The sequence below is a fragment of the Motacilla alba genome, chromosome 25 (genome assembly GCF_015832195.1).
Source record: "Motacilla alba alba isolate MOTALB_02 chromosome 25, Motacilla_alba_V1.0_pri, whole genome shotgun sequence".
NCBI lineage: Eukaryota > Metazoa > Chordata > Aves > Passeriformes > Motacillidae > Motacilla > Motacilla alba.
The window spans coordinates 401,043-414,537 of NC_052040.1; the positions used below are offsets into that span (position 1 = coordinate 401,043).

At 58.4% G+C, this 13,495-nt stretch overlaps 8 protein-coding genes across 8 annotated transcripts; 4 read left to right on the forward strand and 4 right to left on the reverse strand.

Annotated features, from left to right (window-relative positions):
- Nucleotides 1–299: 299 nt before the first annotated feature.
- Nucleotides 300–757, reverse strand: LOC119711599 (scale keratin-like). The gene has a single exon (XM_038161975.1). The coding sequence runs from the start codon at nucleotides 755–757 to the stop codon at nucleotides 365–367; it is 393 nt and encodes a 130-aa protein (XP_038017903.1). The 3' UTR covers nucleotides 300–364.
- A 1,088-nt stretch (nucleotides 758–1,845) lies between these two features.
- LOC119711676 (scale keratin-like) lies at nucleotides 1,846–2,353 on the forward strand. The gene has a single exon (XM_038162132.1). It carries the CDS (start codon nucleotides 1,861–1,863, stop codon nucleotides 2,251–2,253), a length of 393 nt encoding a protein of 130 aa, XP_038018060.1. The 5' UTR covers nucleotides 1,846–1,860; the 3' UTR covers nucleotides 2,254–2,353.
- Nucleotides 2,354–3,658: 1,305 nt separating this feature from the next.
- LOC119711674 (scale keratin-like) lies at nucleotides 3,659–4,204 on the reverse strand. Its single transcript, XM_038162130.1, has 2 exons — nucleotides 4,183–4,204; nucleotides 3,659–4,075 (listed from the first exon to the last, which is right to left on the reverse strand). The coding sequence occupies exon 2, from the start codon at nucleotides 4,049–4,051 to the stop codon at nucleotides 3,659–3,661; it is 393 nt and encodes a 130-aa protein (XP_038018058.1). The 5' UTR covers nucleotides 4,052–4,075; nucleotides 4,183–4,204.
- A 925-nt stretch (nucleotides 4,205–5,129) lies between these two features.
- Nucleotides 5,130–5,554, forward strand: LOC119711677 (scale keratin-like). The gene has a single exon (XM_038162133.1). It carries the CDS (start codon nucleotides 5,162–5,164, stop codon nucleotides 5,552–5,554), a length of 393 nt encoding a protein of 130 aa, XP_038018061.1. The 5' UTR covers nucleotides 5,130–5,161.
- Nucleotides 5,555–6,910: 1,356 nt separating this feature from the next.
- Nucleotides 6,911–7,636, reverse strand: LOC119711675 (scale keratin-like). The gene is made up of 2 exons (XM_038162131.1): nucleotides 7,617–7,636; nucleotides 6,911–7,509 (listed from the first exon to the last, which is right to left on the reverse strand). Exon 2 carries the CDS (start codon nucleotides 7,483–7,485, stop codon nucleotides 7,093–7,095), a length of 393 nt encoding a protein of 130 aa, XP_038018059.1. The 5' UTR covers nucleotides 7,486–7,509; nucleotides 7,617–7,636; the 3' UTR covers nucleotides 6,911–7,092.
- Nucleotides 7,637–8,450: 814 nt separating this feature from the next.
- LOC119711673 (scale keratin-like) lies at nucleotides 8,451–9,002 on the forward strand. The gene is made up of 2 exons (XM_038162128.1): nucleotides 8,451–8,472; nucleotides 8,580–9,002. The coding sequence occupies exon 2, from the start codon at nucleotides 8,604–8,606 to the stop codon at nucleotides 8,994–8,996; it is 393 nt and encodes a 130-aa protein (XP_038018056.1). The 5' UTR covers nucleotides 8,451–8,472; nucleotides 8,580–8,603; the 3' UTR covers nucleotides 8,997–9,002.
- Nucleotides 9,003–10,402: 1,400 nt separating this feature from the next.
- Nucleotides 10,403–10,812, reverse strand: LOC119711679 (scale keratin-like). The gene has a single exon (XM_038162135.1). The coding sequence runs from the start codon at nucleotides 10,793–10,795 to the stop codon at nucleotides 10,403–10,405; it is 393 nt and encodes a 130-aa protein (XP_038018063.1). The 5' UTR covers nucleotides 10,796–10,812.
- A 626-nt stretch (nucleotides 10,813–11,438) lies between these two features.
- Nucleotides 11,439–11,848, forward strand: LOC119711678 (scale keratin-like). The gene has a single exon (XM_038162134.1). The coding sequence runs from the start codon at nucleotides 11,456–11,458 to the stop codon at nucleotides 11,846–11,848; it is 393 nt and encodes a 130-aa protein (XP_038018062.1). The 5' UTR covers nucleotides 11,439–11,455.
- The last annotated feature ends 1,647 nt before the right edge of the window (nucleotides 11,849–13,495 follow it).

Consider the following 13,495-nt stretch of genomic DNA (forward strand, 5'->3'; position numbering starts at 1 on the left):
TTCTACTTGGATGACGTTTCCTTCTCCACTTTAACCACCAATAAAACATTCCCTCTTCCATTTTACTGTGGCTTTCTCCTTCCATTTTCAGTTTTCCCACCAACACCACTTCCCCTCCCACTCCCAGAATTCCTCATCGCCAATGGACAGCATGGGTTAGGAAAAGGAGGCAAAGAAACAGGAGTTGGATGCAGGAAAACTTTATTGAACCAAGAAGGGCAGGAGAGGCAGGAAGGGATGGTGGACATGCCCCAGGCAGGCCAGGGGTCACGGGCTGCAGGAGGCCAGGGCAGCTTGTGCAGAGCTCAGCCTCTCCATGCTGGGCTGAGGCGGCCAAGGGCCTTTGTGGCTGTTGCTGGTGGCTCTAGCAGGGCCCGCAGGTGTCCCAGAGCTTCTTGCTGTAGCGGGGCCAGGCGCAAGGGCTGCAGGCGGGAGCAGCGTAGGCTCTGCCAAAGGTGCAGAGGCCCCCCGAGGCCTGGGTGGCGCCGGCACCGTAGAGGCCGCCCAGCCCCAGGGAGCCGCCAAAGGCCGGTGCTCCGGAGGAGCCCACCACGGCCTGCTGGGGGAAGGAGCTGAGGATGGGGCCGGGGAAGGTGACCACCACGGGTGGCGGCTGGATGAAGGCAGAGGAGTCGGGGCACTGGCGGGCGCACAGCTCGTTGCAGCTCTCAGCGATGGGCTGGGGCACAGCCACGCTGGTCCTGGGTGGGCACAGGTCCGCACTGCTTTTCGGGGGGCACAGGTCGTAGCAGGACATCTTGGCGTGGGGTCCGAGGGTGCTCTGCAAAAGAGGGCAGCCATGGCAGGAGAGCAGCCCAGGGCAGCGCCCGAGCCACAGGGGCCGGGGCTGGAGCAGGGAGCCGCGAGCAGAAGCGCTGGCACACTTACCCTTGTTCCTGAGGAGGAGAAGGTGGCCAGGACAGTGCTTGGTCCAGTCTGGCCCAGGCAGGGCTTTTATAGCAGCCCCGGCATTGCTCAGCTCCAGCCTGGCCAATCTGCACAGGGGACACTCCCTGCTGCTGCTGCTGCTGCTGCTGCTGCTGACACCAGGGCTGTGAGGCCCCTGCCCCTCCGTGAGTCAACATCCCCCAGGTGCCAGCCCAGCACATCCCGCTGCCCAGCAATCTTGTCATTCCTGCCACATCATATCCTTGATATCCGGGATGGCACCCAGGAATGGGTTCGAGAAAAACCTGTCAGGGCCAAGATAATCTGGGGCGGAAATGGCAGGAACCTTCAACATGGAGGGGATCTGTGCATTGCAGGAGAGCCCAGCAGAACGAGACCCCATCTGCCTGCTGTCAGTGCATAGGGGCTTCCATGAGACTGGGATCGAAGACTTCTGAGCATCTGCAGGCAAAGAAAAGAGATGTCCATCTGACCCAGGCTGATTCCAGCCCTTCCCCACCCCTTTTGACCATTGAAGGTGTTCCTGAAGACAATTCCTGGGTGCCATCCCTGATATCAAGGATGTGACGTGGCAAGAAGGACAAGATCATCTGGGCAGCGGGATGTGCTGGGCTGGCACCTGGGAGATGCTGACTCAGGGAGGGGCAGGGGCCGCACAGCCCTGGTGTCAGCAGCAGCAGCAGCAGCAGCAGCAGGGAGTGTCCCCTGTGCAGATTGGCCAGGCTGGAGCTGAGCAATGCCGGGGCTGCTATAAAAGCCCTGCCTGGGCCAGACTGGACCAAGCACTGTCCTGGCCACCTTCTCCTCCTCAGGAACAAGGGTAAGTGTGCCAGCGCTTCTGCTCGCGGCTCCCTGCTCCAGCCCTGGCCCCTGTGGCCCGGGCGCTGCCCTGGGCTGCTCTCCTGCCATGGCTGCCCTCTCTTGCAGAACACCCTCGCATCCCACGCCAAGATGTCCTGCTACGACCTGTGCCCCCCAAAAGCCAGCGCGGACCTGTGCCCGCCCAGGACCAGCGTGGCTGTGCCCCAGCCCATCGCTGAGAGCTGCAACGAGCTGTGCGCCCGCCAGTGCCCCGACTCCTCTGCCTTCATCCAGCCACCACCCGTGGTGGTCACCTTCCCCGGCCCCATCCTCAGCTCCTTCCCCCAGCAGGCCGTGGTGGGCTCCTCCGGAGCACCGGCCTTTGGTGGCTCCCTGGGGCTGGGCGGCCTCTACGGCGCCGGCGCCACCCAGGCCTCGGGGGGCCTCTGCACCTTTGGCAGAGCCTACGCTGCTCCCGCCTGCAGCCCTTGCGCCTGGCCCCGCTACAGCAAGAAGCTCTGGGACACCTGTGGGCCCTGCTAGAGCCACCAGCAACAGCCCCAAAGGCCCTTGGCCGCCTCAGCCCAGCATGGAGAGGCTGAGCTCTGCACAAGCTGCCCTGGTCTCCTGCAGCCCGTGACCCCCGGCCTGCCTGGGGCCTGCCCACCGTCCCTCTCCCTGCTTCTCCTGCCCTTCTTGGTACAATAAAGTTTTCCTGCATCCAACTCCTGTCTCTTATGCGTCTTTTCCCAAATCAGGAAGACCCCTGGGGATGGGGGACTTGCAAGTGTGGGAGGCGAAATGGTGTCGCTGGGATCGCCAGGGTCAAGGGAAAATTGATAGGGAAGGGGAAGGTGAAAGACTTGAGGGATGGAGACAGAGGAAGGTAATATGGAGAAGAAAATGAGTTGAAAGGGGAAAGGGAATCAGAGGATAATGTACTCTGGAATGGTTTGGCTTTGAAGGAGGAAGAGAAGGAGCAGCAGAAGAAGCAGGAGAAGAAGAATGAGAATGAGAAGAGGAAACAGAATAGGAGACGAAAGGAGACCAAGAAATCCAAAGAAAGAGAAAGAGAAAGAGAAGAGAAAGAGAAAGAGAAAGAGAAAGAGAAAGAGAAAGAGACAAGAACAAAGAGCTGATGATAACGAAATTTAAGGTATAGGGCTGAGTGAGGAGGAATTTTCTCTCTGATTTCATTCCCATGTCCTTTAGCAGAGCCAGGGTTGATACAGAAGGGCTGGATCTCTGACAGCATTTGTTCCTGGATTCCTCCCAGCTCCCACGACAATCGTACACATTGCCAGCGTGGCTGCAGAACTATAAGATGCCCTGGTATCATGGCCTGAGATCAGGGGATCTGTCTGTCTTCAGGCAGACTCCTTGGAGCTGCTTGTCCTTGTCCATGTCCTTGTCCTTGACTTGTCCCTGACCTTCTCCTTCTCCTTCTCCTTCTCCTTCTCCTTCTCCTTCTCCTTCTCCTTCTCCTTCTCCTTCTCCTTCTCCTTCTCCTTCTCCTTCTCCTTCTCCAGCTCTGTCTCCTTTGATGATGCATTTCCAATTCTCTCCTTAATATCCATTCACTTCCCTTTTAACTTCATTTTTTCTCCACTTTAACCACCGGTGTTACTTTCCCTCATCCTTTGGACTATTGCTGTCCACTTACTTTTTCAGTTTTCCCAGGAACAACATTTCCCCACACACGCTTGGAATGCCCCCATCCCCAGTAGCAGTCATGACTTGGGGAAAAAAAGGCAAAGAAACAGGAAGTGGATGCAGGAAAACTTTATTGTACCAAGAAGGGCAGGAGAGGCAGGGAGAGGGATGGTGGGCAGGCCCCAGGCAGGCCGGGGTTCACAGGTTGCAGGAGGCCAGGGCAGCTTGTGCAGAGCTCAGCCTCTCCATGCTGGGCTGAGGCGGCCAAGGGCCTTTGGGGCTGTTGCTGATGGCTCTAGCAGGGCCCGCAGGTGTCCCAGAGCTTCTTGCTGTAGCGGGGCCAGGTGCAAGGGCTGCAGGCGGGAGCAGCGTAGGCTCTGCCAAAGGTGCAGAGGCCCCCCGAGGCCTGGGTGGCGCCGGCGCCGTAGAGGCCGCCCAGCCCCAGGGAGCCGCCAAAGGCCGGTGCTCCGGAGGAGCCCACCACGGCCTGCTGGGGGAAGGAGCTGAGGATGGGGCCGGGGAAGGTGACCACCACGGGTGGCGGCTGGATGAAGGCAGAGGAGTCGGGGCACTGGCGGGCGCACAGCTCGTTGCAGCTCTCAGCGATGGGCTGGGGCACAGCCACGCTGGTCCTGGGCGGGCACAGGTCCGCGCTGGCTTTTGGGGGGCACAGGTCGTAGCAGGACATCTTGGCGTGGGATGCGAGGGTGCTCTGCAAGAGAGGGCAGCCATGGCAGGAGAGCAGCCCAGGGCAGCGCCCGGGCCACAGGGGCCAGGGCTGGAGCAGGGAGCCGCGAGCAGAAGCGCTGGCACACTTACCCTTGTTCCTGAGGAGGAGAAGGTGGCCAGGACAGTGCTTGGTCCAGTCTGGCCCAGGCAGGACTTTTATAGCAGCCCCGGCATTGCTCAGCTCCAGCCTGGCCAATCTGCACAGGGGACACTCCCTGCTGCTGCTGCTGCTGCTGCTGCTGACACCAGGGCTGTGCGGCCCCTGCCCCTCTCTGAGTCAGCATCCCCCAGGTGCCAGCCCAGCACATCCCGCTGCCCAGATGATCTTGTCCTTCCTGCCATGTCACATCCTTGATAGCGAGCATGGCACCCAGGAATTGGCTTCAGGAATACCTGTAATGGTCCAAACAGGTGGGGCAGGGCTGGAATCTGCCTGGGTCAGATGGACATCTCTTTTCTTTGCCCGCTGATGCTCAGGTCTGGCAGAAGTCTTCGATCTCAGTCTCATTGAAGGCCCTATGCACTGACAGCAGGCAGATGGGGTCTCGTTCTGCTGGGCTCTCCTTTGATGCACAGATCCCCTCCATGTTGAAGTTTCCTGCAACTCCCGCCCCAGATTATCTGAGCCCTGACAGGTGTTTCTCAAACCTGTTCCAGGGTGCCATCCTCGCTATCAAGAATATGACTTGGCCAGAAGGACATGATCATTTGGGCACTGGGATGTGCTGGGCTGGCACCTGGGGGATGCTGACTCAGGGAGGGGCAGGGGCCGCACAGCCCTGGTGTCAGCAGCAGCAGCAGCAGCAGCAGCAGGGAGTGTCCCCTGTGCAGATTGGCCAGGCTGGAGCTGAGCAATGCCGGGGCTGCTATAAAAGCCCTGCCTGGGCCAGACTGGACCAAGCACTGTCCTGGCCACCTTCTCCTCCTCAGGAACAAGGGTAAGTGTGCCAGCGCTTCTGCTCGCGGCTCCCTGCTCCAGCCCTGGCCCCTGTGGCTCAGGCGCTGCCCTGGGCTGCTCTCCTGCCATGGCTGCCCTCTCTTGCAGAGCACCCTCGCATCCCACGCCACAATGTCCTGCTACGACCTGTGCCCCCCAAAAGCCAGCGCGGACCTGTGCCCGCCCAGGACCAGCGTGGCTGTGCCCCAGCCCATCGCTGAGAGCTGCAACGAGCTGTGCGCCCGCCAGTGCCCCGACTCCTCTGCCTTCATCCAGCCACCACCCGTGGTGGTCACCTTCCCCGGCCCCATCCTCAGCTCCTTCCCCCAGCAGGCCGTGGTGGGCTCCTCCGGAGCACCGGCCTTTGGCGGCTCCCTGGGGCTGGGCGGCCTCTACGGCGCCAGCGCCACCCAGGCCTCGGGGGGCCTCTGCACCTTTGGCAGAGCCTACGCTGCTCCCGCCTGCAGTCCTTGCGCCTGGCCCCGCTACAGCAAGAAGCTCTGGGACACCTGCGGGCCCTGCTAGAGCCACCAGCAACAGCCACAAAGGCCTTTGGCGGCCTCAGCCCAGCATGGAGAGGCTGAGCTCTGCACAAGCTGCCCTGGCCTCCTGCAGCCCGTGACCCCTGGCCTGCCTGGGGCATGCCCACCGTCCCTCTCCCTGCCTCTCCTGCCCTTCTTGGTTCAATAAAGTTTTCCTGCATCCAACTCCTGTCTCTTTGCCTCCTTTTCCTAATCCATGCAGTCCCTTGGCGATGAGGAATTCTGGGAGTGGGAGGGGATATGTTGTTGGTGGGAAAACTGAAAATGGAAGGAGAAAGCCACAGTAAAATGGAAGAGGGAATGTTTTATTGGTGGGTAAAGTGGGGAAGGAAACGTCATCCAAGGAGAAGGGGGTGGATATGAAGGGGAGAAGTGGGAATGCATCACAGAAGGAGAAGGAGAAGGAGAAGGAAAAAGAAAAGGAAAAGGAAAAGGAAAAGGAAAAGGAAAAGGAAAAGGAAAAGGAAAAGGAAAAGGAAAAGGAAAAGGACAACCACAACGACTACGTCAACGACAACGTCAACGACAATGACAACGACATGGACCAGGAGCTTCATGTACTCTGCCTGAAGACACACAGATTCCCTGCTCACTGGCCATCACACCAGGGGCCTTAACAGTTCTGCAGCCATGCTGGCAATGTGTAGGATTATCCCTGGAGCTGGGAGCCATCCAGGGTCAATGGATACCAGAGCTCCTGTACCTCTGCATCCACCGTGCCTTCAACTAAAGGACCAGGGATTGAAATAGTAGAGAAACTCGCCCATCTCTCCACCCTATTCATTAAATTTCCCTGTTATCAGTTCCTTCTCTCTCCCTCTTTCCCTTTCCCTTTCTCTTTCTCCTTCTCCTTCTCCTTCTCTTTCTCTTTCTCTTTCTCTTTCTCTTTCTCTTTCTCTTTCTCTTTCTCCTTCTCTTTCTCCTTCACTTCCTCTTTCTCTTGATCATTTTATATATATCTTTGTCACTTTCTATCTCATGTTTTGTTTTCTCCTTCTCCTTCTCCTTCTCCTTCTCCTTCTCCTTCTCCTTCTCCTTCTCCTTCTCGTTCTCCTTCTCATCTTTGTTCCAATTCTCCTTCTTCTTTTCCTACTCCCTCTAAGCCAAAATCTTCCCAGAGAACTTTATCTTCTGATTCCCTTTCCCACTTGATTTAATTTTCTTCTCCATGTCACCATCAACTGTCCTCATCCCATTTATCTTTTTCCATCCCCTTCCCCTTCCCCTTCCAATTTCCATTGCCCCGACTGTCCCCCACACCATTTCATGCCCCAGTATTGTAAGTCCCCCATCCCCAGGGCAATTCATGATTCCAGAAAAGGAGGCATAGAGACAGCAGTTGGATGCAGGAAAATTTTATTGAACCAAGAAGGGCAGGAGAGGCAGGGAGAGGGACGGTGGGCAGGCCCCAGGCAGGCCGGGGGTCACGGGCTGCAGGAGGCCAGGGCAGCTTGTGCAGAGCTCAGCCTCTCCATGCTGGGCTGAGGCGGCCAAGGGCCTTTGGGGCTGTTGCTGGTGGCTCTAGCAGGGCCCGCAGGGGTTCCAGAGCTTCTTGCTGTAGCGGGGCCAGGCGCAAGGGCTGCAGGCGGGAGCAGCGTAGGCTCTGTCAAAGGTGCAGAGGCCCCCCGAGGCCTGGGTGGCGCCGGCGCCGTAGAGGCCGCCCAGCCCCAGGGAGCCGCCAAAGGCCGGTGCTCCGGAGGAGCCCACCACGGCCTGCTGGGGGAAGGAGCTGAGGATGGGGCCGGGGAAGGTGACCACCACGGGTGGTGGCTGGATGAAGGCAGAGGAGTCGGGGCACTGGCGGGCGCACAGCTCGTTGCAGCTCTCAGCGATGGGCTGGGGCACAGCCACGCTGGTCCTGGGCGGGCACAGGTCCGCGCTGCTCTTCGGGGGGCACAGGTCGTAGCAGGACATCTTGGAGTGGGATGCGAGGGTGCTCTGCAAGAGAGGGCAGCCATGGCAGGAGAGCAGCCCAGGGCAGCGCCCGAGCCACAGGGGCCAGGGCTGAAGCAGGGAGCCATGAGCAGAAGCGCTGGCACACTTACCCTTGTTCCTGAGGAGGAGAAGGTGGCCAGGACAGTGCTTGGTCCAGTCTGGCCCAGGCAGGGCTTTTATAGCAGCCCCGGCATTGCTCAGCTCCAGCCTGGCCAATCTGCACAGGGGACACTCCCTGCTGCTGCTGCTGCTGCTGCTGCTGCTGACACCAGGGCTGTGCGGCCCCTGCCCCTCCCTGAGTCAGCATCCCCCAGGTGCCAGCCCAGCACATCCCGCTGCCCAAATGATCTTGTCCTTCCTGCCATGTCACATCCTTGATAGCCAGGATGGCACCCAGCAATGGGCTCCAGGAACACCTTTAATGGTCCAAACAGGTGGGGCAGGGCTGGAATCAGACTGGGCCAAATGGACATCTCTCCTCTTTGCTTTATTAATATCAGACCTGACAGGAGAAGTCGCTGATCTCAGCCTTTTGAACCCCATGGGCACTGACAGGAAACAGATGAGGTCTGATTCTGCTGGAATCTCCTTTGATGCACAGATCCCCTCCATGGTGATGGCTCCTGCAACCCCCAACCCACACACTCCAGCCCCTGACAGATGCCCCTCAAATCGACTCCTGAGTGGCATCCAGGCTATCAAGGATGTGACATGGCAGGAAGGACAAGATCATTTGGGCAGCGGGATGTGCTAGGCTGGCACCTGGGGGATGCTGACTCAGGGAGGGGCAGGGGCCGCACAGCCCTGGTGTCAGCAGCAGCAGCAGCAGCAGCAGCAGCAGGGAGTGTCCCCTGTGCAGATTGGCCAGGCTGGAGCTGAGCAATGCCGGGGCTGCTATAAAAGCCCTGCCTGGGCCAGACTGGACCAAGCACTGTCCTGGCCACCTTCTCCTCCTCAGGAACAAGGGTAAGTGTGCCAGCGCTTCTGCTCGCGGCTCCCTGCTCCAGCCCCGGCCCCTGTGGCTCGGGCGCTGCCCTGGGCTGCTCTCCTGCCATGGCTGCCCTCTCTTGCAGAGCACCCTCGCATCCCACGCCACGATGTCCTGCTACGACCTGTGCCCCCCAAAAGCCAGCGCGGACCTGTGCCCGCCCAGGACCAGCGTGGCTGTGCCCCAGCCCATCGCTGAGAGCTGCAACGAGCTGTGCGCCCGCCAGTGCCCCGACTCCTCTGCCTTCATCCAGCCACCACCCGTGGTGGTCACCTTCCCCGGCCCCATCCTCAGCTCCTTCCCCCAGCAGGCCGTGGTGGGCTCCTCCGGAGCACCGGCCTTTGGCGGCTCCCTGGGGCTGGGCGGCCTCTACGGCGCCGGCGCCACCCAGGCCTCGGGGGGCCTCTGCACCTTTGGCAGAGCCTACGCTGCTCCCGCCTGCAGCCCTTGCGCCTGGCCCCGCTACAGCAAGAAGCTCTGGGACACCTGCGGGCCCTGCTAGAGCCACCAGCAACAGCCCCAAAGGCCCTTGGCCGCCTCAGCCCGGCATGGAGAGGCTGAGCTCTGCACAAGCTGCCCTGGCCTCCTGCAGCCCGTGACCCCCAGCCTGCCTGGGGCCTGTCCACCATCCCTCTCCCTGCCTGTCCTGCCTTTCTTGGTACAATAAAGTTTTCCTGCATCCAACTCCTCTCTCTTATGCTCCTTTTTCCAAATCAGGAAGACCCCTGGGGATGGGGGACTTCCAAGTGTGGGAGGGGAAATGGTGTCGCTGGGATCGCCAGGGGCAAGGGAAAATTGATAGGGAAGAGGAAGGTGAAAGACATGAGGGATGGAGACAGACGAAGGTAATATGGAGAAGAAAATGAGTTGAAAGGGGAAAGGGAATCAGAGGATAATGTACTCTGGAATGGTTTGGCTTTGAAGGAGGAAGAGAAGGAGCAGCAGAAGAAGCAGGAGAAGAAGAATGAGAATTAGAAGAGGAAACGGAATAGGAGACAAAGGGAGACCAAGAAATCCAAAGAAAGAGAAAGAGAAAGAGAAAGAGAAGAGAAAGAGAAAGAGAAAGAGAAAGAGAAAGAGAAAGAGAAAGAGAAAGAGAAAGAGACAAGAACAAAGAGCTGATGATAACGAAATTTAAGGTATAGGGCTGAGTGAGGAGGAATTTTCTCTCTGATTTCATTCCCATGTCCTTTAGCAGAGCCAGGGTTGATACAGAAGGGCTGGATCTCTGACAGCATTTGTTCCTGGATTCCTCCCAGCTCCCACGACAATCGTACACATTGCCAGCGTGGCTGCAGAACTATAAGATGCCCTGGTATCATGGCCTGAGATCAGGGGATCTGTCTGTCTTCAGGCAGACTCCTTGGAGCTGCTTGTCCTTGTCCATGTCCTTGTCCTTGTCTTGTCCCTGACCTTCTCCTTCTCCTTCTCCTTCTCCTTCTCCTTCTCCTTCTCCTTCTCCTTCTCCTTCTCCTTCTCCTTCTCCAGCTCTGTCTCCTTTGATGATGCATTTCCAATTCTCTCCTTAATATCCATTCACTTCCTTTTTAACTTCATTTTTTTCTCCACTTTAACCACCGGTGTTACTTTCCCTCATCGTTTGGACTATTGCTGTCTACTTCCTTTTTCAGTTTTCCCAGGAACAACATTTCCCCACACACTCTTGGAATGCCCCCATCCCCAGTAGCAGTCATGACTTGGGGAAAAAAAGGCAAAGAAACAGGAAGTGGATGCAGGAAAACTTTATTGTATCAGGAAGGGCAGGAGAGGCAGGGAGAGGGACGGTGGGCAGGCCCCAGGCAGGCCAGGGGTCACGGGCTGCAGGAGGCCAGGGCAGCTTGTGCAGAGCTCAGCCTCTCCATGCTGGGCGGAGGCGGCCAAGGGCCTTTGGGGCTGTTGCTGATGGCTCTAGCAGGGCCCACAGGTGTCCCAGAGCTTCTTGCTGTAGCGGGGCCAGGCGCAAGGGCTGCAGGCGGGAGCAGCGTAGGCTCTGCCAAAGGTGCAGAGGCCCCCCGAGGCCTGGGTGGCGCCGGCGCCGTAGAGGCCGCCCAGCCCCAGGGAGCCGCCAAAGGCCGGTGCTCCGGAGGAGCCCACCACGGCCTGCTGGGGGAAGGAGCTGAGGATGGGGCCGGGGAAGGTGACCACCACGGGTGGTGGCTGGATGAAGGCAGAGGAGTCGGGGCACTGGCGGGCGCACAGCTCGTTGCAGCTCTCAGCGATGGGCTGGGGCACAGCCACGCTGGTCCTGGGCGGGCACAGGTCCGCGCTGGCTTTCGGGGGGCACAGGTCGTAGCAGGACATCTTGGAGTGGGATGCGAGGGTGCTCTGCAAGAGAGGGCAGCCATGGCAGGAGAGCAGCCCAGGGCAGCGCCCGAGCCACAGGGGCCAGGGCTGGAGCAGGGAGCCGCGAGCAGAAGCGCTGGCACACTTACCCTTGTTCCTGAGGAGGAGAAGGTGGCCAGGACAGTGCTTGGTCCAGTCTGGCCCAGGCAGGGCTTTTATAGCAGCCCCAGCATTGCTCAGCTCCAGCCTGGCCAATCTGCACAGGGGACACTCCCCGCTGCTGCTGCTGCTGCTGACACCAGGGCTGTGCGGCCCCTGCCCCTCCGTGAGTCAACATCCCCCAGGTGCCAGCCCAGCACATCCCGCTGCCCAAATGATCTTGTCCTTCCTGCCACGTCACATCCTTGATAGCCGGGATGGCACCCAGGAATGGGCTGTAGATTGGCCTGGCTGGAGCTGAGCAATGCCGGGGCTGCTATAAAAGCCCTGCTTGGGCCAGACTGGACCAAGCACTGTCCTGGCCACCTTCTCCTCCTCAGGAACAAGGGTAAGTGTGCCAGCGCTTCTGCTCGCGGCTCCCTGCTCCAGCCCTGGCCCCTGTGGCTCAGGCGCTGCCCTGGGCTGCTCTCCTGCCATGGCTGCCCTCTCTTGCAGAGCACCCTCGCATCCCACGCCAAGATGTCCTGCTACGACCTGTGCCCCCCGAAGAGCAGCGCGGACCTGTGCCCGCCCAGGACCAGCGTGGCTGTGCCCCAGCCCATCGCTGAGAGCTGCAACGAGCTGTGCGCCCGCCAGTGCCCCGACTCCTCTGCCTTCATCCAGCCGCCACCCGTGGTGGTCACCTTCCCCGGCCCCATCCTCAGCTCCTTCCCCCAGCAGGCCGTGGTGGGCTCCTCCGGAGCACCGGCCTTTGGCGGCTCCCTGGGGCTGGGCGGCCTCTACGGCGCCGGCGCCACCCAGGCCTCGGGGGGCCTCTGCACCTTTGGCAGAGCCTACGCTGCTCCCGCCTGCAGCCCTTGCGCCTGGCCCCGCTACAGCAAGAAGCTCTGGGACACCTGCGGATCCTGCTAGACTCATCCCGGAGCCTTTTTTATCCGTCAGCGATGGAAGAACCTATGAGTTGTTCATCTGAATTGTTGCTGCCATTACTCTTTCCTTTAAAACTTGTCTTCTCCTATGTTTAGTATTTTGCTTTGTCTCCAGTTTGAAGATCTTATCCCTAATGTCCTCTTAGGTGAATTAATTATGTATAGCCATTTATTGTTCTTAACTTATCTTTGGTCTTTATTGTTTATGCTGATTTTATCAACCTCGTGCGATTTGCATTTATTTAGCTCTACTTCTTGACAGAAGAAAATTTAGCAGTTAAAAAATTTAGCTTTATTTTTTGTACTGCCTTTGTGCCTCTCGTTTTCCCGTATTTTCTCTTGTACTCTCTGTGATTCATTCAAGTTGTTGCTGCAATAAATCTTCCATGCATCGAATTTTTTGTGTTTCCATCTTTTCCTATTTTAAATGATGCTGAGTACTCACTTGAGGTCTTTCCTGGTCATCACAGAACTATTCACCTCGGCCATTTCTGGTTGCTTAAATCTCTGGAGAGCCACTGGAGAGGGCCTGGGAGTGTCAGAGCCACTCTGAGAGGAGCAGCCTGCCCTGGATGACACAAAAGGGAAAGTAAGAGCAGGGCAGGGCCCGGCCAGGCCAAACCCAGCGGCTACAAACGATCTGATCAGGGCTGAGGTGCCTGGCAGCTCCTCCCTGCTTTGGGCGCTCTTACTCAGCCCAGGGACATGCAAGGGCTACAAAACAACAAAACAGGGAGCAGAGATCATTGCTCAGTGCTTCCCAAGTGCTTTCACAGCCCTTTTTCCTCAGAAAATCTGCACTCAGAGGGGTTTTTTTCTCACGGGAACCCTCCAAATAAATTTTGTAGTCAGAGAGCGCTGAAATTGTGGTGTTTTTAATACAGAGAGGCAATCACAGAATCATGGAGTCGTTTGGGTGGGAAGGGATCTTAAAATCATCTCGTTCCACACCCTGCCATGGGTAGGGACACCTTCCACCACCCCAGGTTGCTGCAAGTCCTGTCCAGCCTGGCCTTGGACACTGCCAGGGATGTGACAGCCGTGGAATATCCTCTGCTAGGGCCTCCTCACACTCAGGGGAAAGAATTTATCCCCAAAATCCCATCTAAACCCCCTCCCTGTCAGTCTGAACCCATTCCCCCTTGTCCTGTCACTCCACCCCTTGGGAAAAGCCTCTCCCCAGTTTCTTGTAGCCCCTTCAGGTCCTGCAAGGCCACAGTGAGGTCACCTCAGAGCTTCCTCTTCTCCAAACACAATAATCCCAGTCCTCTCAGCCTTTCCTCCCAGCAGAGCTGCTCCATCCCTGGGATCATCCTGGAGCCTCCTCTGGGCTCTCTCCAGCAGCTCCAGATCCTTCCTGGGCTGGGATCCAGGGCTGGGGCAGCTCTGCAGGTGAGATCTCACCTGAGCAGGGCAGAATCCCCCCTCCCCTGCTGCCCAGGGGGGTTTTGATGCAGCCCATCAAAAGGGGGTGGATTTGAAGCGAGTTTGTGCCAGGGATGAGGCACAACTTGCTCTGACTGTCAGATTTTTGTAAAATATAAATCAAGGCAAGGAAATCTACCCACAGGCTGGGAGATGGGGGAACCACTCAAACCCTTTCTGTGCTTGGAAAATAAATTTTTTTTCC